General features: G+C 52.8%; 2 protein-coding genes across 2 annotated transcripts; one reads left to right on the top strand and one right to left on the bottom strand.

Annotated features, from left to right (window-relative positions):
- The first annotated feature begins 468 nt into the window (after positions 1 to 468).
- On the top strand, positions 469 to 15,229 carry CD34 (CD34 molecule). Its single transcript, XM_005529293.3, has 8 exons — positions 469 to 715; positions 5,932 to 6,054; positions 6,912 to 7,201; positions 7,777 to 7,866; positions 9,743 to 9,890; positions 11,647 to 11,693; positions 12,456 to 12,620; positions 13,800 to 15,229. Exons 1-8 carry the CDS (start codon positions 664 to 666, stop codon positions 13,992 to 13,994), a joined length of 1,110 nt encoding a protein of 369 aa, XP_005529350.2. The 5' UTR covers positions 469 to 663; the 3' UTR covers positions 13,995 to 15,229.
- A 4,802-nt stretch (positions 15,230 to 20,031) lies between these two features.
- LOC148182576 (uncharacterized) lies at positions 20,032 to 21,438 on the bottom strand. The gene is made up of 2 exons (XM_088067214.1): positions 20,251 to 21,438; positions 20,032 to 20,171 (listed from the first exon to the last, which is right to left on the bottom strand). Exon 1 carries the CDS (start codon positions 21,436 to 21,438, stop codon positions 20,875 to 20,877), a length of 564 nt encoding a protein of 187 aa, XP_087923340.1. The 3' UTR covers positions 20,032 to 20,171; positions 20,251 to 20,874.
- Between the last annotated feature and the right edge of the window lie 2,924 nt (positions 21,439 to 24,362).

The raw sequence follows: 24,362 nt of genomic DNA, 5'->3' as shown, positions 1-24,362 counted from the left end.
ATCTCACTCGTGCAGTGGAGTTAATGGAGTGACTTCAGGTCAGCGATGATCCCACATCCTTGAGCTCCTCGCTTCATTTGCTGAGAAAATCCCTGATCCTGAAGCCCATCTTGAGCATTCCCCTGTTTTCCACGGGGCTGGGACCGCCCCTGGGGTTTGCTGGGCTGCACCTGGGGCTTCCCCCATCCCTGAGCTCCTCGGGCTGTGCTTGCCCTGCTCGGAGGGAAGCCCAGGCTCAATCCCTGCATCCAGCTGGATCAGGCTCCGTCCCTGCCCTCCCCCGGCCAGGAAAGCAGCAGCTCTCAGGAAAGAGTTAATCCCGGCCAGCCTTTGGGATCCTTCGCTGGGGAGAGGGCTGATCTTTTGTTTGTTTTGAAGCTGCTGGCAGGAAAGTGGGGAGGAGAAAATTACCTAAGTGATAGCGAGCTTGCCATGAACTATATAAAACTGGGAAATCAAAGCGGAGAAACTCCACCTCGCAGTCCCGGACCACAAGCACAACCCCTGAAGAGAAACCCACCCCACAAAGTGAGTGATCTCAAAGGCTTGAACTCCAAGCAAAGCCGCATGAGCTCAGAGCTGCTGCAGGACTGAGGAGCCCGGGCCCCAAAAGCGGCGCTTTTTTGGGAGCGGGGAACGCCGCTTTTGGGAATTCCCACAGCCATGAAGTGGAGGCAGCTCCTGGGCATCACCATCTGCGTGCTGGAGCTGGCTGGTGAGTACTGACCCCCAAAGTCACAGCAGGGACAGCGGCGTGGGGCAGCTCCTGCCAGCAGCAGCTCCGGGGGAAGAGGCTCCTCCAGGAGTTTGGGATCCGAACTTTTGGGATTCCCACCCAAAAACCCTGCGGTGACATTTACAGAGCAGCGTTTGCATCGGCATCCCCGGGGGAAGAAACTCACTGCTGCTCTGGAAAGGGCAGGGATGGGGATCTGAACTCCCTAAAAAAATCCTGGATAAGGAGAGGGGATGGGAATGCAGCAGGAAAAGAGTGCAGCCGCAGTTCAAGTTGTCTCGCTGGTGTAAATGAGCCACGCTTTTGTTTTGTGGTTGGAACTAAACATTTGCTGGAAATCAAATGAATCTCCATAAATATTAAAATCTCCTATTGCAGCTCTTCAAATATTCATCATATGAAGCAATGAATAACAGCACCGAGATTTTTCTCTAGGTGCTACTTTTTAAAGGGTTATATTTTAGGGAAATATTATCACTTTTGTCCCAAACCCAACAGCCATGAGGTAATAAAAAAGGACTAAAAAAGTGAAGCAGCGCTCTGTGTGTTGCCTGGTGTGCTGGGACAGGAGCCAGGAGCCTGCGGGTGTCTCCTCAAATGTGATTTTTTTCTTACTCACACAAATGTGAGCGACGAGATCTATTGCAGGAATTCACTGGGTTTTGTTCTCCTGTTTCACAGAGCTCCTTTCGTGTTCCCCTGGCTGCCCAGGTAAATTGCTCACCTGAGCTGCTGGCTGACCCTCCAGCCTGTGTTAATTTTACAGGAATTGAAAAAAAAAACCCAATTTTATTTGAGTAAAATGACATTCAGGGCTGTGAGGGTGTGAGACAAAGGCGTGAGGCAAACCTTGAGCCTCAAACCTCGAGTTCCAAACCTTGAGCTCCTTGTACAAAACAAAAGTGGTGGAAAAGTGATAAAAAGTTCAGATTTTGGAAGGGCAGAGCTATTGGGCAGCAGGGGCTTTGATGCTGCAGGATTAATTAATGTCCTTGCACAGCCCATGGCCGTCATTCCTGCAGGATATTCCTGGCTGGGAAGTGCAGGAGTTGGTTGTAGCTGCTGGGAGAAGTCAGGCAGCTCATCCCTGGGGCTCTGCCTGTTCCTCAGCTCCGTGGGGAGTCCCAGAGAATCCATCAAAGGCTCCGGTTGTGCAATTCCCATGGAAATCCCGATCCTGTGGCTTTGGGCTCAAGCTGCTCCTGGCAGCGCTGCCGAGGGTGGGAGCAGCGGGCTCCTCCTGCTCCCAGGACACCTCCGGCTGTGGCCACGTGTTTTATAGGAAAAACCCCTCGTGCCCCACTGGGACAGGGGCAGGGGTCCCACAGATGTGGGGTGTGGATGTGGTGGGGCAGGACGGAGCTCGGGGTCTGGGATCCGACCCCACAGGAGAGAATCCCCTGGGAAACGCAACCTGGAAGGCAGCAAATCCCCTGGAAATGCTCTCCTGGCCTCTGCCCCGATCTCTGGGGCTCTGCCTGAGTTTCCAGGAGCACGGGAGAGGTTTACAGCCACCCCCGGTCTGCAGAATGGGCTGCTGCTCCCAGACCCTCCCAAGCTCCTGGGAGGATGCTGGGAGCATGTCCTGGAAAAGTGGGGATGGATAAAGCACATGGAGAGCTGTCCTGTGCTTGTCTCAGGGCTGGAAAAGGGAGCATGGATTGTATTTGTACCTAATAAAAACTCTTTATTTCTTTTACTTAACCTTTCATCTTTCTTTTTTATATACTTTTCATTCATCTCCGCCAAGCTTGATTTTCAGAGAAATCTCTTTTCCTGCCGTTTTCACACGTTCTTCCTTTCCTCCACTCCTTTTGCAACGCTTATGGAAGTTCTGAATATCAGGAGAGGGAAAAGAGACTTTAAAACTTCCAGCTGCTCGAGTTTAAAATCCTTTAGAGGCTGCTGCTCCAGCCAGGAGAAATCTCAGCCCCGGGAAGGTGCTGGGCTGCCCGAGAGGCCCCAACCCCAAGGAAAACCTTGGAGAAACAGCTGGGCTTTGGTGTGGCAGCTCGGGGGGCTCCCCCAGCCCCCCAGCCCCACACCCACATCCTGTCTGAGCGAAGGAAAAGGGGGAGGGAAGGGATTTTTATCAGATATTTCCAGAGGGAAGAGGGCTCCACCCGCTTGAATTCCTGCCACATGGCTGAGAGCTGTGGAGCTGGAAAGGAGTGAATAATGCCGGCTGGAGTCCTTGGAGGGGCTGCTGAGGGGAGCTGGGGCTGGCTCCAGCCCCAGGGCTCTGCATCCCCTGGCTCCAGAGCTCCTTTCCTGCATCCCCTGGCTCCAGAGCTCCTCTCCTGCATCCCCTGGCTCCAGAGCTCCTCTCCTGCATCCCCTGGCTCCAGAGCTCCTCTCCTGCATCCCGTGGTTCCTTTACGCTCCTCTCCTGCATCCCATGGATCCTTTACCCTCCTCTCCTGCATCCCATGGATCCTTTACCCTCCTCCTCTGCATCCCCTGGCTCCAGAGCTCCTCTCCTGCATCCCGTGATTCCTTTACCCTCTTCTCCTGCATCCCATGGTTCCTCTACCCTCCTCTCCCACATCCTGTGGTTCCTCACCCTCCTCTGCAGCCCTGGGACCAGCAGTGCCCTTGTGCCAGCCCAGAGCATCCCTTTGCAGCTCCTGGAGCTCCTGGAGCGCTCGTGGAGCCTGGGAATGAGCTCAGTTAGAGACTGGAGCTGTTAGGGGCTGGAGGAACTCCCCTGACCCAGGGCTGGAGATGCTCCCCTGACCAGCACAAGGAGCCAGGGGTTGAGCAGAAGGGTTGCCAGAATTAACCAGGGGATCTGAGCCAGGATCAGCTCAGGAGCTGCAGGTTCCCGGAGGTTCCCAGTGGGATTCACCCCCCTCAGTTTTGCTTGCTGTGGGTGCAGGATTGGGATCCAATGATGGAAACTTTCTTCCTCTCTCCTGAACCTTTGCCACTGAAGAGCTTTTCTGTGGCCCTGGCTTCGTGCTCAGGGATGAGTCTTGGAGCAAATTTAACATTTATATTGTTGCCTTTTCTTTATTCAATCTAAGAGCCTTCCTAAGCCACATTATTAAAATATCTTTAAAAAATAATTTACTTTTTAAAACCTAGGTGGGTGAACACAATGGGTGCTGGGAAGTGCAATTTTCTTTCCCATCCCTGCATGGTTTTGCTCCTGCACGTGCTTGCATTGCCAGGTGAAGATTTCTCCCAGGTTAATAAATAGCTTGGCTTAAACTCTAAACCCTCAATCCTAACAAATTCACAAAGTTTAATAAAGCCATTAAAAATGTATGGTGCAATAAATAACCCTCTTTAGCTGAGCACCACGTGGATTATCCAGCCCACATCTGGATCATTATCTAGCTCATGAGCCCAAAGATTTCAAAACCAAACCTGATCCATGTTTTGTGGAAAAGCTCCTGCACATGCTCCAAGAAAGGCAAGAAAAAGAAATCCAAAGTGACAGCTCCTCTCCCAGATGACCCTGAGCAACAGCCAGGCTTCCACTGCAACATCCAGTGCTGAAAAGGCTTTGATCAGAACTACCTGGGGTGCTCTAGGAACATCTGGAAGAGCTCAGAGGTGCTTGGGTGGCTGTGGCACTCGGGGAGGTCAAGCCCAGGCGCTGCATTGTTCTGCTGCTGCTGAAGTTTCCTGCTGGTGGCCACGAGGACACGGAGCTGTGCCTAAAGCCTGGCCCTGGCCCTGTGCTGCTCCTGGCTCCGGGCACGCAGAGGTTCCTCTGCTCTGGATTTGTTAAAAGCCAGCAGGAAAACTCAGTGACCTAACCAGCTGGAATTGTCTTGGAGGAGAAGGAACTTCTCCCCCTGAAACAAAAGCTGTGCCAGAACCTGAACTCCAGCTCCAGACACCTGCACTGAGCCCTCAGCAGGGCCCCCGAGCAGCTGCAGCCCAGGATGGGGTGGGAGGGATGGGATGGGATCCATGGGATAATGGGATGGGATGGGGTGGGAGGGATGGGATGGGATCCATGGGATAATGGGATAATGGGATAATGGGATGGGATGGGATGGGATGGGATGGGATGGGATGGGATGGGATGGGATGGGATGGGATGGGATGGGATCCATGGCATGGCATGGCATGGCATGGCATGGATAGGATGGATAGGATGGATGAAGATGGATAGGATGGATCAGGATGGGCAGCCCCAGTGGGGGCAGCCCCACAGGACCAGCCTGGGCCCCTCTTTGCCCTCAGGACCAGCCCTGCCCCAGCACCCGTGGCCAAAACGAGCCCCGGTGAGCTCGGGCTCTGCTCCTCACAAACCCCCAGGCTCTGGGAGCCAAGTCCTGGCGTGGGGGCACAGAGCAGCTCCTGCCAGCCCCCTGCCAGTGCCCAGTGCTCCAGCTCCCAGTGGGGCTGGCGCTGCTCAGGACCTGCCAGAGCTGCTCCATCTCTCAGGGTGGTTTGGGAGGATGAAGTAACTTTTCTTGGAGCTGGGGCTCCCCTGGGCAGAGCTACAAATGAAACAACACATTCTGTATGATTTTCTCTTCAGTGCCTGGATAAGAATCTTAAACACCAAGAGCCCTGGGGTAGAGACTGAAGCTGTTTGTTAAAAGTGGGAATAGATCTTAGGGAGAGAGAAGGTTAAGGAATGGGGGAAAATGCATTTTCACTGACTCACACAGCTCATTTCAGCAGGAAAAGCTGGAAGTGTCATCTCTGTAACGCAGCAGGAAGCAATATATAAACTTTAAGTTAGAGCAGCAAACCGCTCTCCAAACATTCTGCTTTACCTCCAAAGATGTTTTCGCTCATGAGTCAGGGCTGATCCCAAGCCAATGGGAATGTTTCTATTTACTTTGAGATTGTGCCTGCAACTGTAAATCCAACTTATCTGTCCTGAGGCACACAAGTGATCTCTTCCAAGGCTTGATTCTTTCCTCCCAGGATTATAAACCCAACCTACTCTGAAATCCAGCTTTGTGCAGAGCTCTGTGCATCCACCAGTGAGCTGAGGATGGGGTGAGGGTAGGAACGAGCCCTGCAAGGGCTGCACCAGAGTCTGGTGTCACCCAAATGCAAAGTTCCACCCCTGAGCCTCTCCCAGATGCGCCCCGAGCCTTCCTGCCAGTTTGGGGCGAGAAAAAGCGAATTTGGGAGAGCAGCTAAAGCTTTCCTGCTTTCCCACAGGGGCTGAGGGCTGGGCTGGGGGCTCAGCAGCCCCTGAGAGCTGTGTGTTCCCCCAGGCTGCGCTGCCAGGAGCACGGCAGACACCCCCACACCGACGGCAGCGAGGGACGGCAGCAGTGGGACAGCCAGCGCCGCCAGCACAGCCACGGGACACGCCAGCACCGCCAAACCAACCTCTGGTAACCCCTCCCTTGCTTCCCTCTCTGGTTCCTGGTAGAGTTGGTGGGAATAATTAGATTTATGAAGTGTGTGGGCTCGCCATGGTTTGTGCTCTCGAAAAAAAGAGAGGCTGAGTGTGGTGAAAAGCTTTAATTCCACCCCAAAAAATCCCACTTGGGGACGCCCAACCCAGGCGGCTCAGCCCCATCCTGCTCAAAACAAAAAGCTCAGTGATGTTTATCTCACCACACGTGGGAAGAGAGCCTTTGGGAGGAGAGGACAAGGGGGAATGGCTTCAAGCTGCAGGAGGGGAGATTTAAATTAGATATTGGGAAGGAATTGTTCCTTGGCAGGGTGGGCAGGCCCTGGCACAGGGTGCCCAGAGCAGCCCTGGATCCCTGGCAGTGCCCAGGGCCAGGCTGGATGGGTTTGGAGCAGCCTGGGACAGCAGGAGGTGTCCCTGCCATGGCTGGGGTGGCCCTGGGTGGGCTTTGAGGTCCCTCCAACCCAACCCAGTCCGGGATTCCATGGTGGTTGGGCCAGCTCAGGCTCTGAGAGGATCAGAGGGCGCAGGGAGCCTTTCCCCGCTGCAGTTTGAGATCGGTGCCTCCTCTGGAAGCCGCGGGGCCAAGAAGGAGCTGGGGGCAATGCTGGGGGTGGCACCTCTGCCCTGTGGCTGGGAAATGTCCCCAGGGGGGTGTAACAATCCAGCAGCAGCCCCAGGGCCAGCGAGCGCTCCCCAGAGAGCCAGGGACCCCCCTGTGTCTCAGCCACCGGGCTCATGGGGCTCCAGCCAGAGACCCCCCCTGTGCCTCAGCCACCGGGCTCACGGGGCTCCAGCCCCCTCCTGAGTCCTTCTCCTCGCGTTTCCTCCAAGCTGGAACCGTGGCCGGGTCCGTGGCCACCAGCCCGACATTGACAGGGCTCCCAGAGCAGCTGAGGACGAGCCCCCAGCCCAGCCCGGCCCCCACCTCACTGCCGGACACCTCGGCGGGGCCACACGGGAGCCCAGGGGTCTCCACAGCCCAGGACCCCCCGACACAGCCCAGGGACACAGGGACAGACACCGCGGCCTCCACGGTGACCGGGAGCAGCTCTGCGGTCACCTCGGAGCATCCCCGGGTGCCAACGGCCACCACGGCCCCACAGCTGGCCCTGAGCCCTGAGGTGAGTGAGGGTGGGGAGGATGGGGAGGATGAGGATGCTGAGGATGGTGAGGATGGTGAGGATGGTGAGGATGGTGAGGATGGTGAGGATGGTGAGGACGATGAGGATGAGGATGGTGAGGATACTGAGGATGGTGAGGATGCTGAGGATGCTGAGGATGTTGAGGATGAGGACGGTGAGGATGACGAGGATGATGAGGGTGGTGAGGATGCTGAGGATGTTGAGGATGAGGATGCTGAGGATGCTGAGGATGCTGAGGATGCTGAGGATGCTGAGGATGTTGAGGATGAGGATGGTGAGGATGCTGAGGATGCTGAGGATGCTGAGGATGAGGACAGTGAGGATGACGAGGATGATGAGGGTGGAGAGGATGCTGAGGATGCTGAGGATGAGGATAGTGAGGATGGTGGGGATGGTGAGGATGACGAGGATGAGGATGCTGAGGATGCTGAGGATGCTGAGGATGCTGAGGATGAGGATGCTGAGGATGCTGAGGATATTGAGGATGGGGCTGCCTGGGGGCTGCACTGACCCCCAGCCCCACTGACAGCAGCGCTGTGTGCTCTCCCTGCCAGCCTGCCCCCGCTGCCATCGGGTGCCACCGTGCCAGAGACGAGGGGGACACCGGAGCCATCTGCCTGCGGCTCAACGAGTCCCGGAGCTGCGTGAGTGCCCCGGGGGCCGCGGGGCTGGCCGGGCTGGGGAGGTGCCGTGGCCTGCAGGAGGGGATGGTCCCCAAGGGCTGCATCCCAAAGTGGGAAATGCAACCTCCCAACCCCATCAATCCCTCTCCTTGCCCTGAGCTGCGGGGTCAGCTCAGCTCCTGAAGCATCTCCCACCGCGTCCAACGGGAAGCTGCCTTTGTTCTTCTTCTTCCTCTTCCCTGTTGGGAACAAAAGTGCCCTTTTTTGTCTTGCCAAGTGCCCTAGGAAAGAAAACAGGGCATTGGAAGGGGCTGCCCAGTGTCCCCAAGAGCTCCTGAGGGACCCAGGGCTCTCTGTGACCGTCCTTGGCCTTGTGCACCAAAAATGAGACATTTTTAGCAGCAGAGGGGGATCTGCTGTGGGTGGGAGGCAGAAACCATTCCCACTGGAGGCACAGCCTGCCCCAGAGGGTGGGAAGTGGAAAGAGGGTGTGAAATATATCTAAAATGTACGATTTATGTTGTTTATGTTTTATATATTATTATAAATGTACAATTTGTCACTGAGCCGTGCTGCTGCCACTTAGGATGAGCGAGTCTGGCTTGGCTTTCCTGTGCGGATGAGTGATTAAATGTCATTTAGGCTCGTTCCTGTTTACAGGAGCAGGAATTCACAGGGAATATCCTGCGGGATCCCGATCTCAGATGCCATCTAGTGGGCTCTGATCCCGTCCGGGCACAGGGTTTGTGCTGCCCTGGGGATGCAGGCAGCGCATCCAGAGCCTGCCACACAGGCACAGCTCACACACCCAAAAAAACACCCAAACATCCCCAATTCCAGCACCCTCCCGGCGCTGCGGTGCGAGCAGGCGGCTCAGGCTGGAGCTGGGAACCAGATTAGAGCAGTCCTGGAGGGCAGCAGCCAGCAGGGACCTCCTGTCCCTCTCTCCTGCTGGCCTTTCCCGAGGCAAATGAGCAATCAGCTGGCACCCGGCGCCGCTAATTGCGAAGGGAAACTCTGACACTCCGATGAGTTCTTTCCACAGCAGAGAAAGGAAAATACTCACTTGGGTCTCTTGTTCCATCTTGGCCTTCCTGTGCCCGAGCCAAGCTCTATAGAAACAGCTGAGAATGATTTGTTTGTTGTTCTCCAGTGGAGGAGTTTCACATGGAGGATGGAGGGAGCCGAGCCCGGGGCAGCTCCGGGGCACAGGGAGGAGGGCACCGAGCCCTTGCCAGGACAAGGGGGCTCTCACACAGCCCCAGCGTGGGCTTGGGCCCAGGACAGGGCTCAGGAAGGGTTTTAGCAAGGCCAGGCTCTGCCTGTGAGCCTGGAAACAGCCCCCAGGAGAAAACCCATCCTGTCTGATCCAGAAACTGGCCCACAAAGGCTGCAGCTCCTCACTCCTCTTCCTCTTCCAGCCCAGAGTCAGTTCAGCTCTAAAATGTGAGAAATTTGTGTTTTTTTTACCTAGCCTTTGATCAGCAACCTAGCAAAAACATTGAAGACATTTCCTAAACAGGAAGGCTCAATGCTTCTTTGTTATTTCCCTCCTTTCCCAGCCCCTGCCTGGGACTCTGAAACAATAGGGCTCTTCAGTTGTTCCAGCCCAAAAACTGGGGAGACTTGCCATGAGATTCAGGGCCTAAATTTAGCTTTGTTTAAATGCCATTTTCAAGAGTTGCTAAGAATATCTCTGTTTTATTAATTCTCATTAAGTTAAGACATGAGAAATGAGCACCTCCAAGGTGTTGGGGTGGGAGAGGAGGGTCTGACACCCAGCTCAGCTTTCCCCAAAATTCAAAGGGGAAAGCACAACACCTCCACCAGCGTGGCTGAGGCAGAGGATTGCTCACTTTGCTTGGTTTAATGGCTGTTCTTGCTGAAATGTTTGCAGGAAAACTTCTTAGAGAGGAAGGGATGGGATTTGTGGCAAGCAGTATGTGAAAATAGAACCCACACCTTGGACTCCCCCTGCGAGATCAAACTCACTCCGTCCAGCCTGGACAGGGACTGCTTGCTCCTCATCCTCAAAGGAGAGAAAGGTCAGTGGAGCTGATTCCTTGGCTGTGATCCACAGATAACGGTGTGGGCAGCGGGACAGGGAAGGGCTGGCAGGCAGGTCCGGGGAGGAGAAACCTCTCTGCAATTCTGCTCTTTCTTCTGGGGTCCTGCTGCATCCCTGGGGCCGTGGAGCCACCTCCAGGAGCCACCCTGGCTGTGCACAGCCAGGCCCTTGGGTGTGCCACGAGCTGCAGGGTGTGGGGTTCATGTAGGGAGTGTGCGGATGTGGTGTGTGCAACGTGTGTGGTGTGATCAGTGTGTGATCAGTGGGTGTGGTATAATCAATGTGTGATCAATGTGTGTGATCAGTGTGTGTGGTGTGATCAGTGTGTGTGATGTGATCAGTGTGTGATCAATAAGTGATCAGTGTGTGATCAGTGTGTGTGCTGTGATCAATGTGTGATCAATGTGTGTGATCAGTGTGTGTGCTGTGATCAATGTGTGATCAATGTGTGTGATCAGTGGGTGTGGTATAATCAATGTGTGATCAATGTGTGTGATCAGTGTGTGTGGTGTGATCAGTGTGTGTGATGTGATCAGTGTGTGATCAATAAGTGATCAGTGTGTGATCAGTGTGTGTGGTATAATCAATGTGTGATCAATGTGTGTGATCAGTGTGTGTGCTGTGATCAATGTGTGATCAATGTGTGTGATCAGAGTGTGTGATGTGATCAATGGGTGATCAATAAGTGATCAGTGTGTGATCAGTGTGTGTGAGGTGATCAGTGTGTGATCAGTGGGTGTGGTATAATCAATGTGTGATCAATGTGTGTGATCAGTGTGTGTGGTGTGATCAGTGTGTGTGATGTGATCAATAAGTGATCAGTGTGTGATCAGTGTGTGTGCTGTGATCAATGTGTGATCAGTGTATGATGTGATCAGTGTGTGATCAATGTGTGATCAATAAGTGATCAGTGTGTGATCAGTGTGTGATCAGTGTGTGATCAATGTGTGATCAATAAGTGATCAGTGTGTGATCAGTGTGTGATCAATAAGTGATCAGTGTGTGATCAGTGTGTGATCAGTGTGTGATCAGTGTGTGATCAATGTGTGATCAATGTGTGATCAGTGTGTGATCAATAAGTGATCAGTGTGTGATCAGTGTGTGTGATGTGATCAATGTGTGATCAGTGTATGATGTGATCAGTGTGTGATCAGTGTGTGATCAATAAGTGATCAGTGTATGATGTGATCAGTGTGTGATCAGTGTGTGATCAATAAGTGATCAGTGTGTGATCAATAAGTGATCAATGTGTGATCAGTGTGTGATTAATGTGTGATCAATGTGTGATCAATAAGTGATCAGTGTATGATGTGATCAGTGTGTGATGTGATCAGTGTGTGATCAGTGTGTGATCAATAAGTGATCAGTGTGTGATCAATAAGTGATCAATGTGTGATCAGTGTGTGATCAATGTGTGATCAATGTGTGATCAATAAGTGATCAGTGTGTGATCAGTGTGTGTGGTGTGATCAATGTGTGATCAGTGTATGATGTGATCAGTGTGTGATCAGTGTGTGATCAATAAGTGATCAGTGTATGATCAGTGTGTGATCAGTGTGTGATCAGTGTGTGATTAATGTGTGATCAATGTGTGATCAATAAGTGATCAGTGTATGATGTGATCAGTGTATGATCAGTGTGTGATCAGTGTGTGATGTGATCAATGTGTGATCAATAAGTGATCAATTTGTGATCAATAAGTGTCGTGTCCTCTCCTGCTTTCAACCTTGCAGATCCTGACAACCTTCTGAACGCCCTCCAGAAGTCTCACTGGGAAAAGGTAAATCCCTGAAGCGAATTCAGCTGCAGAAATCCTGGCCAGGAGGGGTGGGAGGTTTAGTTAAACCCAGCTCAGCTGGGCTGGGGGAGATGCTCAGACTTGGACCTGCTCCAGTTTGGAGGTGCCTGAGGAGATCCCAGTCCAGGCTGGGTGGGCTCAGAGCACCCTGGGACAGTGGCAGGTGTCCCTGCCCATGGCAGGGTGGCACTGGGTGATTTTTAAGGTCCCTTCCAGCCCAAACCATCCTGGGATGCTGTGGCTGATGCAGCACAAGGGACCCAGCACAACCCATGGGGGCAGAAATGCCTGAAAAGGATCTGTAAAATGCTTTCTTAGCAAAAAAAAAAAGAAAAAGGAAAAAAGTGTAAAAGTGTAAAAGCACTTTCTTAGCAAAGGTGAGACCCCAACAGCCACTCTCAGCTTCTCCAGGGGCCCAGGCTGATATTAATGCTAATTAATGATGATCATTAATGCCCTGCGGCTGCCACTGGCTCTCGGGGTATAAATGGCAGAGCTGCAGCACTCAGATCTCCCCTGGGCTGTGCTCCAGAGGACAAAATTCCCAGTGCCACAGGAGGCTGGGAATGAGGCTGTGAGGACGTGAGGGCTCCCAGGGCCGGGGCAGCACAGCCCAGCTCTGTTTCCCGAGGTGAGGAGCACCATTGTTTGAAGCCTGTGCAGCAGATGCAAACGTTTCCTGTTTGTCCCACTCCCGGCTCTCTTTGGTGTTTTGGGGTTTGTTTTTTGTTTTCTTTTTTCCAGTTTGGAATAGAATCCCTTAAAAAGGAGAGCAGGAGGAGCCAGAGGGACTCTTCTCAGAAGACGCTGATCGCGCTGGTCACATCTGGGCTGCTGCTGGCCTTCCTGGGCCTGGCTGGATATTTCCTGATGAAGCGGCGCAGCTGGAGCCCCGCGGGAGAAAGGCTGGTCAGTGCTTACAGGTGGCAGAGCCGCAGGTAGAGAGGAGCCCAGGGGGGAGAACAGGGGGATGGACACCCCTGTGCTCTGTGCTCACTGCACAGGGGGAGAGGGAGCCTCTCTCCTCTTCCAAAATCAACTCCTGCAGCAGCAGCATCGCCCCTTTCCCGCACCCAGTTCCAGCTCTAACACTTATTTTTGCTCAGCAGTAAGAACTCATCCAGCGAGACCCCTCCAGAGCCACTGAAACCTGATGAATGTGTCATTAAAAGTGACGCCCTTTAATTTCCATTCCTTTGTGTGAGCCCCGTGTCTGTACCCGTGCTGTAATAAAGGCAATTTCCCCCCACCAGGCATGGCAATAAAACATATCAAGAAAGAAAGAAAGAGGCAGAAATTTCCTATTTCCATTCTCCCCTCTCCAGGCAGGCTGACCCTGAGGACTCCTCCCCACCTTTTGGTGACTTTTGGGGGATGTGACCCTGTGTAAAGCGATGATTCCCCATCACTGCCCAGCGAGAGCAGCCGTGGCCTGGGAGCCCCCAGGACATTTGAGGATGTCCCCAGAGCACAGAGCTGGGAAATGCCAGTGTCACATTGCCTCAGTGTCCCTGGAAACCCCTGGCAGTGCCAATCCCTATCCCAGCTGAGGATTCCAGCCCACCCATGGAAAGGAGACTGAGCCAGCTCCAGCCAGGGGAGTGCTGGGTGCTGCTGAGGGAATTCCAGCTGGGAATTGCCGCCACTGCCAATTCCAGGGCTGCACAACGTCTGGGGAGCTCTTGTGAGGGGATGGAGGCAGCTCTGGATGCTCCTCACAGGCAGTGCCCGGCCCTGCAGAGGTGCAGCTCTGCCACAGCTCCACAGGAAGGGCAAGGGAAGCAAAAGAGACAATTCCCACCATTTCCATTCCGTGCTGGTTCTGCCTTGGCCAAAGAGATTCTGTCCCAAGGCAAGGCCAGCTCCAAAACCTGCTTGGGAGGAAACAACAAACCCCAACAGCTTCTCTGGCAGGTGCTGGAGGAAAGGCTGCAGTTCTGGGTGATTTTCTCGCTGCTTGTTGGTTCAGGCCCTCTGCTCCCCTCCTTGTCAGCGAGAGCAGTGCCCTGACCTGGGGCTGTTTGTCCTCCCTGCCAGGACCCAGCAGCCCTCACCCTTCCCTGACCGTGTCCCTTGTGTCCCTGCCAGGCTGAAGACCCCTACTACACGGAGAGCCAGGGGAACACCATGCTGATGAGCCCGTCCCAGGAGCCAGCGGAGCTGCAGGAGAAGCCAAACCTCCCAAACCTCAACGGGGGCACCCAGGAGAACGGGACGGGCCAGGCGTCCTCCAAGAGCGGCCGCTCGGGCCGGCAGCAGAGCCCTGCCGACACCCAGATGTGAGCAGGAGCCCCCAGGGCAGGGCAGGAGATTTCTCTGCACACACAAGGAATTGCAGACCTTCTGTACCTTTATTATTGCCTCTGTGGAGAGCTTCAAAACCAGCCTGAAGCACGTTGAGCTGCCCAAGAGCGGCTCCTCTGCCTCCTCCTCCTCCTCCTGCTGAGCACACAGGACTCCTCTCTGCAGCTGTTCTGTGTTTTTGTTGTTAGAAGAACATCAGGACACATCCCAGGGCCCTCAGCCCCTCCACAGCTTTAAAGCAGAGGCAGAGCTGGGCTCCAGCAGCCCGGATTTCTGGTAGCAATATGTTAGGCTGACTAAAGTAGTTAAATTGGGACTGCAGTGACAAAAACCTCTCAGGTTTCAGATAGTTTTGGTTAACAGAGTTGTTTATAATCTCATCTTTATGTTTCAGTGCAGGATTTCTTCCTCTTCTGAGACCATCAGGCATTTAACCCCTTCCTGTGCTTTAGGGCTCCTCTACTCTTTCCTACTCCAGCAGAATTTGCTGAAGCTCTGTAAAACTTTCCACGTGGAATTCAAGGCTGAAATGTCAACTTCTTTTTCTCTGAGTCCTGCCACAGCCTCCTCCTGCCAGGGCTGGGGGCTGTGGCAGGCAGAGCCAGCAGTTTATCCCTTGGGTGAGATGGAGAACGCGAGGCTGGGCTCTGTGGGTGTCTGGGGCAGGAATTTGGGAATGGGAGGTGCCAAAGGGCTCCCGGAGGGATGGGAGGGAGACAAAACCGCAGCTCTGCAGTGGGAATTCCTCTCTCTGCGCCAGCAGCAGGGCCATGAGCAAAGAGCAGGATTTTCACTTTGGGAAGTACCAAATCCCAGGAGCAGGAGCAGGTCTGACCCCTCTCCGTGCTGATCCCACTCCAGGGAGGCGCTGCTGGAGCTCGGTGGGACCCAGGGCAGGTTTGTTCCCCACCCCAAACACGTTTTTAGGGAGCCAAAGCCCTGATTGTGCCAGACAGGACGAGTTGTGGTTCAACACGAGCACCAGCAGCGACCTCCACACCCCAAAGAAGCCCAAAAACGGCCCTTGAAGCTGATCTACCCTCTCACAAGTGAATTCATCCCAGATTTCTCTCGGTGCTGAACCCCTGAGGAGAAGGGATTTTTTTCTGGTACAGTGCTCAAAGCAATGACAGCACCATCCATCACCACCTGGGGCTGGTTTTATTTGTGGGTGCAAGAGTCACTTAAACACAATTAAAATATTCCAGGCTGTTTGCTTTGGTGTGAATTGCTTCTCCCAGATCTCATTGTAAATAATCCCGGTCGAAAAAGAAAAATAATGAAGTACTAAAAGCGGCTTCTCCGCCTTGTCCAGCGTGTTTATCCCCGTGGGATGCGTGGCTCTGGCTGCTGCCAGCAGGATGGGAGGACAACGCCTCACAGAGAGGTTCTTTCCCAGCAGAAATCCCATGAATAAAGGCTCTGAGCACATTCCTCTCCCAAAAAAACCTCTGCAGGATGAGTGACGTGCAGCAGACACACCTCGTTGGTTTGATTTGTTGGCGGTTTTTTGATGTTTACGACACCCAGTTAGTTCCTGGAAAAATGGATGAGATTCCAGAGTGATGTGCAGGGCTGGGCTTGGCCTGAGCTGGAGCTCAGCTTGGGCAGCAGCAGGAATTTCCTCATGGAAAGGGCCTTGGAAGTGCCCAGGGGGGTTTGGAGTCCCCATCCCTGGAGGTGGCACCCGGGGCTCAGGGTGGGCATCGGGCTCACTGATCCCAGAGGGATTTTCCAGCCTAAATCCTGGGATTGTGTGAGGGTTCCCTCGCTCTGGGCACTCTGAAATAACCAGCAACGTTCCCTGCCCCAAAAATTCACAGGGGGACACTGGGGAGCCCTTCAGGGCTTGTCCCATGGAGCTGTGCTGAAGGCAGGAGCTCTGGGAATGGGGATCTCTCCTGATTCCCTCTCCTCTCCGGGATGTCTGGCTCTTCCCAGGGCTGATTCCCTCTCCTCTCCGGGATGTCTGGCTCTTCCCAGGGCTGATTCCCTCTCCTCTCCGGGATGTCTGGCTCTTCCCAGGGCTGATTCCCTCTCCTCTCCGGGATGTCTGGCTCTTCCCAGGGCTGATTCCCTCAGCAGCTCCCCAGGGACCCTCCCCAGGCTCCTGCCCCTGTGTTTTGGGGCAGCCCAGGGGAACCGAGCACAGCACAGCAGTGAGAGCTCGCTCTGCCCAGGTGAGGATGCTGAGGGGCAGCAGCATTGTTGCAGCATTATTGCAGCATTATTGCAGCATTATTGCAGCATTATTGCAGCATTATTGCAGCATTATTCCAGCATTATTCCAGCATTATTCCAGCATTATTGCAGCATTATTGCAGCATTATTGCAGCATTATTCCAGTGTTATTCCAGCATTTTTCCAGCATTATTCCAGCATTATCTGCACTATTATTCCAGCATTATTCCAGCATTATTTGCAGCATTAGTTGCAGCATTAGTTCAGCATTATTCCAGCATTATTTGCAGCATTAGTTGCAGCATTAGTTCAGCATTAGTTCAGCATTATTGCAGCATTATTCCAGCATTAGTTGCAGGATCAGATGCAGGGTTATTTCAGCATTATTTGCAGCATTATTTGAGCATTATTTGAGCATTATTTCAGCATTATTTTCAGCACTATTGCAGCATTATTTGAGCATTATTTGAGCATTATTTCAGCATTATTTCAGCACTATTGCAGCATTATTTCAGCACTATTGCAGCATTATTTCAGCACTATTGCAGCATTATTCCAGCATTAGTTGCAGGATCAGTTGCAGGATTATTTGCAGCACTATTTCAGAATTATTTGAGCATTATTTCAGCATTATTCCAGCATTATTTCAGCATTATTCCAGCATTATTTCAGCACTATTGCAGCATTATTTGCAGCACTATTTCAGCATTATTCCGCATTAGTTGCAGGATCAGATGCAGGATTATTCCAGCATTATTTCAGCATTATTCCAGCATTAGTTGCAGGATCAGATGCAGGGTTATTTCAGCACTATTTCAGCATTATTGCAGCATTAGCTGCAGGATCAGGTGCAGGATTATTTATTTGTGCTGCAATGCTGCTGCCTGCCGGCTGAGCTCTGCCAGAACTCCGGCCCGGGCTCCAGAGGGCGGCTGTGACTCGGGAATGGGGCCCTGGCAGAGCTGCTCCCAAAAACAGCTCCAGCCCCGGCCAGCGGTGCTGAAATCCAGCCCTGGATCAGTGAAACCATGGAATTATGGAATCACGGGGAATAAGAGAGCTGTGACAGGGATATGCCAGGGATAACAGAGTGACAGCTCGTGTTCCAGGCACGGGGAACACCCACAATGGCATTTCTAACCCGGATTTCACATCACTTTCTTTCCTTTTTCTTTCTTTTTGTTGTTTTTTTCCCTTTTTCTGCTTGCTCAGTGTCGGATCCTGCAAAAACCCCTGTGGGAATTCTCCCATTTCTGCTGCCCCATCCCCTGCAAGGCCACACAGGGAATTGAGTGGCACAGGAGGGCTCTGGTGACATCCCGTGCCCCACCTCAGGGGCTGGTGCAGAAGAAGCTGGAGAACTTCCTCATCCCTGAAATCCAACCCAGGGAATCCAGAATTTTCCCAGAATTTGTCCTGAGGCTGGGACATCCCTGAAATCCCAGCCAGGGATCCAGCAGTGTCCTGAGCAGCAGCTTTGGGCCAGCCTGAACCTCAGCCACCATCAGAAGGCCACAAAGGCATTTCCCAGAGCTGCAAAAGGGTGACAACCAAGCTCATTTTGGTTTTTTTCCTCCTTTTCCAGCCATGGTGGTGCATTAGTGGTTGGACTTGATCTTAGAGGTCTTTCCCAGCCTTAATACTTCCATGATTCTGTCTTTGTTTCCCAGGTAAGAGCATCTGTGTAGGGCTTTCCCATCCACCCCCCTAAAATAAATTATATTTACAGCTCTTTGCATTACAGGCACTTCCCATGTGCTTGGAGCCTTTAATTCTGGCCTTCAGATCCATTTAATTTGCTGCTGATTTGTAGTAACCGACACAAATGAGATTATCCATCCCCTGAGAGCCACTGAGCTGAGGAATTGGGGTCTAAAAACCCCAATTGTTGGAATGTGTTGCAAACCCTGAGATGGGCAGAGATCAGGGAGAGCCGGGACTCAAAGGTCCCAAAGGCTGTGAGAGCAGCAGCTCGGGGTGGTTCAGAGCTGTCCCTGAGTTTCCCAACTCCTCATTCCTGAAGGAGCCACAGGAGCAGGAGGAAAAACCTTCAGAGCGTGCTTCAGGCTGGGAATTTTCTTTCTTAACTTCAGAAAAACAAGTCTGGGTGAGCCTGGGGTGCTGCCTGGGGTCAGTGCGGAGCCAGATGCAGAAACTCCTTTAATTAAGATCTTCCTATTGAAAATTCCTGATGTTTTTCCTCTGCAGAATAAAAAACCCCCACTTTTTTTTTTTCCTTTTAATTTCCTAATTCCTGGTGTTGGGGAAGATGGGTTCCACTTCTGGTTCCACTGCTGCAGAAAAATGAAGGTCTGAAAAGTCCTGCCCCTTTTTGTCCTGCGTAAGACACAGGTGCCCCAAGGGCTCCTACACAGGAAATTCATTCTCATGTTATTTATTTTTTATTCCTATAAATTAACCAATACATCACCCTTCTGACTCTTAATTTTTTTATTTGCTATTTCTTGTTCTTTTGATTTTTTTTTTTTTTATTCCTTCATATTTTTTTAATCTTCATGTTTGCATCTTCCTTCTTTCCTTATCTCCTGCCTGCCCCAGAGGCTTCTTGCTGCTTTGGCAACATGCTAACGTGTTTAGGAACGATAAGACGTCTAATTAATAGTTTAATTAGCAGTACAACGTCTTAATAGCTTATTAAAGGAAATACATTCAGAAAATTCTTTTCCTCTCCTCGCTCTGGTACAATATAATTTACCAGCAAATGATAAAATAGTTTGAAACGTTCTGATTTTAGAGAGGGGTGTGGGGCTGCGCTGGTGATTTCACGGGGGATTTGGCACCGCTAATGCCATTATTTTGTTGTTGTTGTTGTTTTAAAACAATTTAAGAGATTAACAAAAGCGATTGGGCAGGAGCAGGCAGTGCAAGCAAGAGCCTGAGAGAGGAATTAAGCACAACTGCTCTCCCTGCTCGTGCTTATAAACAAATCCTGGGGAAGGCAAAGTTGCTCTTTAAGAGGCTCCGGCTGAAATGTCAGCCCGCGGTCGGAGCCGGGGCAGCGCAGCCCCCGCTGCCTCCTCCCTCTGCTCCCCCGCTAAATTACTTAAAAATCTTTTATTTTATGGCTCACAAAGTCCAGCAGAGTCTGGCCCACCTCTGAGCTCCGTGGCTGCCTCTGGCGAGAGCGGCAGCCGTGAGAAATCCTGCTGGGAGCGAGCCCGGGGAAATCAGAGCGCGCCGCCGCAGCTCGGCTTCCCCGTGTTTTTCCTCTGACCCACACAAAGATTTCTTTCTAAATTTATCGCGGCGTTCATCGGCAGTCCCACTTAGCGCAGATTAGGAGGCTGGGCAGGCCGGGCCCATCGCAATGAGGGCAGGGGAGTCCGGAGAGCAGCGCGGGCAGCGCCGCGGGGGAGCCGCAGCCCCGCAGCCCCATCCCCGCATCCCTATCTCCGCAGCCCCGCAGCCCCATCCCCGCTCCCCATCCCCGCATCCCCATCCCCGCAGCCCCACAGCCCCATCCTCGCTCTCCATCCCCGCATCCCCATCCCGGCAGCCCCATCCCCGCAGCCCCATCCCCATCCCCGCAGCCCCATCCCCATCCCCATCCCCGCAGCCCCATCCCCATCCCCGCATCCCCATCCCCACAGCCCCATCCCCATCCCCGCATCCCCATCCCCGCATCCCCCTCCCCACTCTCCATCCCCGTTCCCCATCCCCGCTGCCCCCACAGCCCCATCCTCGTTCCCTATCCCCATCCCTGCAGCCCCATCCCCACAGCCCCCTCTCCACTCCCCATCCCCGCTCCTCATCCCCGCAGCCCCGCAGCCCCATCCCGGCTTCCCCGCAGTCCCGTCCCCGCTCCCCCCGATTCCTGCTCCCCCCGGGTCCCTCTGCTCACCGTCCCAGGGCCCCGCTCGGCTCCGGGGAGGTTCTGCCGGCCCCTGGAGGCCCCAGCGCTGGGGAATTTCCACTGGGCTGCGGAATTCCGCCGGGAGCGGGGGTGAAGCGGCGCTTTGGGAAGGTCGGAGCCGGGGTTTGTGCGGCACCCCCCGAGCCCCCCCAGACCTCTCGTGTCCCCCCCAGGTTGTACCTGCACGTCCTGCCCGCCGAGAGGGGCAGCGGAGCCGAGCGCTTGTGGCCCGAGGAGCCCCGCGGTGGGGACACGGGCACGGACGGGTCCTGCCGGCTGCTTTGAGCTCTGCAGAGATGAAGCCCTGCCCAGGGAGTCTCAGCCGTGTTTGGAATCACGCAGGGAAATTATGCAGTTCCAAGGATGGCATAATTGGGAGAACGCTTGACTAGCGCAATTTTCTTGTGTGCCTGTCAGCAAATCACTTAATGTGCGCCGTGCCAAGCTTCCCAGGCGTTAAATGGGGAATGATTATCCCACCTCTTCCTCAGAGAGAGCGAGGATAATACCCGCTAATGACCGTGGAGGTCCTGGAAGGTGGTCCCGGAGATGTGCAGGGGCTGCAGCCCTGCAAGGAGCACGCAGCACTTCAAACCCGACCGTCAGGCATTTATTTCTCTTCATGCTGCTGCTTTTTTGTTTGTTTGTTTGTTTGTTTTCCCATGACTGAGGTAAATCCCGAAATAGATTCGCGTCCGTTTGTGCCGGATTCTCAGCCATCCCCTAGGATGGGACATCCCAGCTCCGATGGGGAAGTGGAAAATGCTGGGGGAAGGCAGCTCGGAGGGGTCTGGAGCGAACCCCTCACTCCTCCTCCGCTCCCCCCGGGCCTTTTCCCGGGATCTCGCTGCCTCCTGGGAATTGTAGTCGCTGCGGGGTGACCTTGGCCCCTCGGCCGCCGCCTCTGCGAGGGATCCAGGATGGATCTCGGGCCGAGCCCGCTGCGGTGCCCGGGGGCCGGGCCGGGGATGCTCCGCCAGGCGAGTTCCGGGGCCGGGGAGCGGGGAGAGCGGGGCCGGGCACGGCCCGAGCGCAGCCCGAGCACATCCCGCGCACATCGCGCTCAATCCCCGCGCACATCCCGCGCACATCCCGCTGGATCTCCGGGCTCATCCCGCGCACGTCGCGCTCGATCCCCGCGCACATCCCGCGCACGTCCCGCTGCATCCCCGCGCACATGGCGCGCACGTCCCGCTGGATCTCCGCGCTGGTCCCGCCGCATCCCCGCGCTCGTCCCGCCGCGTCCCCGCCCTCATCCCGCCGCGCCCCCGCTGCATCCCCGCTCACATCGCGCTGCATCCCCGCGCTCATCCCCCGCTCACATCCTGCGCACATCCCGCTCACACCCCTCTCACATCCTGCGCGCATCGTGCGCGCATCCCCGCACATCCCTCTCACATTCCGCTCATCCCCCGCTCACATCCTGCGCACATCCCGCTCACATCCCGCTCAGATCCCTCTCACATCCTGCGCACATCCCCGCGCTCATCCCCGCACATCCCCGCGCTCATCCCCCGCTCACATCCTGCGCACATCCCCCGCACACCCCTCTCACATCCCGCTCACATCCTGCGCGCATCCCCGCGCTCATCCCCGCACATCCCCTCGCACATCCCGCTCAGATCCCCGGGCATCCCCTGCCCGCATCCCGCCATCCCCCGAATCCCCTCCTCACCTCCCGCATCCCCCGAATCCCCTCCTCACCTCCCGCATCCCGCCATCCGCATCCCCTCCTCACCTCCCGCATCCCCCGAATCCCCTCCTCACCTCCCGCATCCCCCGAATCCCCTCCTCACCTCCCGCATCCCCCGAATCCCCTCCTCACCTCCCGCATCCCCCGAATCCCCTCCTCACCTCCCGCATCCCCCGAATCCCCTCCTCACCTCCTGCATCCCCCGAATCCCCTCCTCACCTCCCGCATCCCCCGAATCCCCTCCTCACCTCCCGCATCCCCTGCACGCCCCCCGCTCCCGTTCCCCCTCCTCGTCCCCCTGCCCCTCGCTCGGGACCCCCTCGGCAGCCCCGGCCCCCGGGGAGGGGCGGGCCCGGGACCCGGCACGGGCCCCCCCTCTCCAGAGCACGATCTAAAATCATAAAAATGCTGATAATGCATTATTATAATAATATCAACAGGAATAATAATTACTAGGAATACTAGAAATAATAGTAACAATAATGATAACGGTGGTAATGCTAATTATCATGTTAATAGTGATAATGATAATATCATATTTATGTTACATTCAAATAATAACATTATTATTATTATTATTATTAAAATAATGCTAACAACAACAACAATAATAATGATGATGATGATAATAATGATAATAATAATGACAATAATGATAATGATAATAACAATAACAATAACTATAACAATAACAATAACAATAACAACAACAACAACAACAACAACAACAATAATAATAATAATAATAATAATGTTACATTTAAATTAAAGGATCCATGTGGATAAAATAAAATCTCCCTCCTTCCCAGTGGATAAGTGGGAATGACAGCCCCAGGTGGGATTTAAGGGTTCTCTCACTTCTTCCTGCTTTAACCCAAGGCCACGGGGGTGGAAGGAGCTGCTTTACAGCTTCGTATTTTCCCTGTTTTTCTATTTAGGGATAATTGCTCCACACAGAAATGTAACTTCCACATTCTTTATGTTCTTGCTCCTTTTTTTTTGATTTTTCCACCCAGAATATACGGTGCAGGTTCTGTTTGTGGATTGTTTTAATAGCAAGGTGCCTGAGACAAAGTTTACTCAATAAACTTGCTTTTCCTCTTGAGCAGCTTTAGCTTAGATAAACGAGCTTTAAAGTCCTGGTCTAGCGTGGGACTGGGAGTGTTTACCATTCATCATTGTTAGTTAATTGCTGTTTGCTTAAATATTTAGTCTGGATTAAGTTCTTTCATGCCCTTTTCTCAAAAAATAATAAATAAAGGTGTGTTTAGCCATGTGGTAAAAGGCTTTTTAGAAGGCTTTTTAAAGACACTGCAGGGGGGAAGCTCCATAAAGATCTTTTTTTATATTGTGCATTTAAATTTTCTTATTTTTAGTGTGTTGTTATATTTGCAATTAGCCAGGCTGAGGCAGCAAGGACATTTCACTGCTTTCTGTGGAGGCTGCAGACAGTTTTATTCGTTATTTTAAAGAGGAAAACCCATTGAATCACGGAATATCCTGAGCTGGAAAGGCCCCACGGGACCATCAGAGCTCCTGAACCATTTTTGGTTCAAAATGCCCCTTTCCACAGCAGCACTGACCCCAGGGTTATTTAAACCAGGGTTTAATTTTGGAACTTCAATATTTCCCGGGTTAGGTTTCCTCTGCCTGCTCTCACTCAGGGCCTGGCTGGCAAAACTCTTCTCAGCCCCATTATCAGTCACTAAAAACCCCAAGAAAATAATAAATTATCAAAAAAACCAAGTATAAATTATCCATAAAAACCCAAGAAAATAAGAATAAATTATCCAAAAAAAAAAAAAACCATCAAGAAAATAAGAATAAATTATCCAAAAAAACAAAAATAAATTATCCAAAAACCCCCAAGAAAATAAGAATAAATTATCCAAAAAAACAAGAATAAAATATCAAAAAAACCCCCAAGAAAATAAGAATAAATTATCCAAAAAATCCCAAGAAAATAAGAAGAAATTATCCAAAAAACCAAGAATAAAATATCCAAAAAAACCCAAGAAAATAAGAATAAATTATCCAAAAAACCAACAAGAAAATAAGAATAAATTATCCAAAAAACCCCAAGAAAATAAGAATAAATTATCCAAAAAACCCCAAGAAAATAAGAATAAATTATCCAAAAAACCAAGAAAATCAGAATAAATTATTCAGTGTTCTGTGCTGTGTTCATGGTCCATTTAATGCCTGTTTTGGGCTCTCTCTGTGTCTCAGCGTGGCTCTGTCAGGCTGGGGCTGGGGTTTAGGAGGGGTTTTCACCTGGACCCTGCACAGGGAGCACCAGAGGCTGCTCCTTTTTCCTGTCCCCTGCACGGTGAAGGTGCCACAGGTGGCTCCTGGCAGGGGACAGAGGCTCTGCTGCCAAGGGCAGAGCTGGGTTCTCACCTTCTCTCCTTCAGCCTCCACTGCTCTGCTCCAAAACCAGCAGAGAATTCAGCAACAGGAAGCAAATTGTGATAAAAGTGCTTGGAAGGAAGGAGTTTCCATGGAGATGGGGAGCTGGGTGCGTTGATTTTGGGTTATTAGGAGGCAGTGGGTCCTTCCCAAACCAACCTGTGTGGTCTCCATCTCCTTCTCCATCTCC

This window comes from Pseudopodoces humilis, chromosome 26 (assembly GCF_049639895.1).
Source record: "Pseudopodoces humilis isolate 2021_Gansu_Grassland_sample_001 chromosome 26, ASM4963989v1, whole genome shotgun sequence".
Taxonomy (NCBI): Eukaryota; Metazoa; Chordata; class Aves; order Passeriformes; family Paridae; genus Pseudopodoces; species Pseudopodoces humilis.
Note: the sequence above shows the minus strand (reverse complement) of the source record. Positions and strands in the feature narration are given on the sequence as shown.

Coding starts and splice junctions, on each gene's coding strand:
- LOC148182576 (XM_088067214.1), bottom strand. CDS start 21,438: ATGCGCGCAGGATGTGAGAGGGGTGTGAGCGGGATGTGCGCAGGATGT.
- CD34 (XM_005529293.3), top strand. CDS start 664: ATGAAGTGGAGGCAGCTCCTGGGCATCACCATCTGCGTGCTGGAGCTG. Junction 11,694..12,455: donor AGAAGTCTCACTGGGAAAAG/GTAAATCCCTGA, acceptor TCTTTTTTCCAG/TTTGGAATAGAATCCCTTAA. Junction 12,621..13,799: donor GCCCCGCGGGAGAAAGGCTG/GTCAGTGCTTAC, acceptor TGTCCCTGCCAG/GCTGAAGACCCCTACTACAC.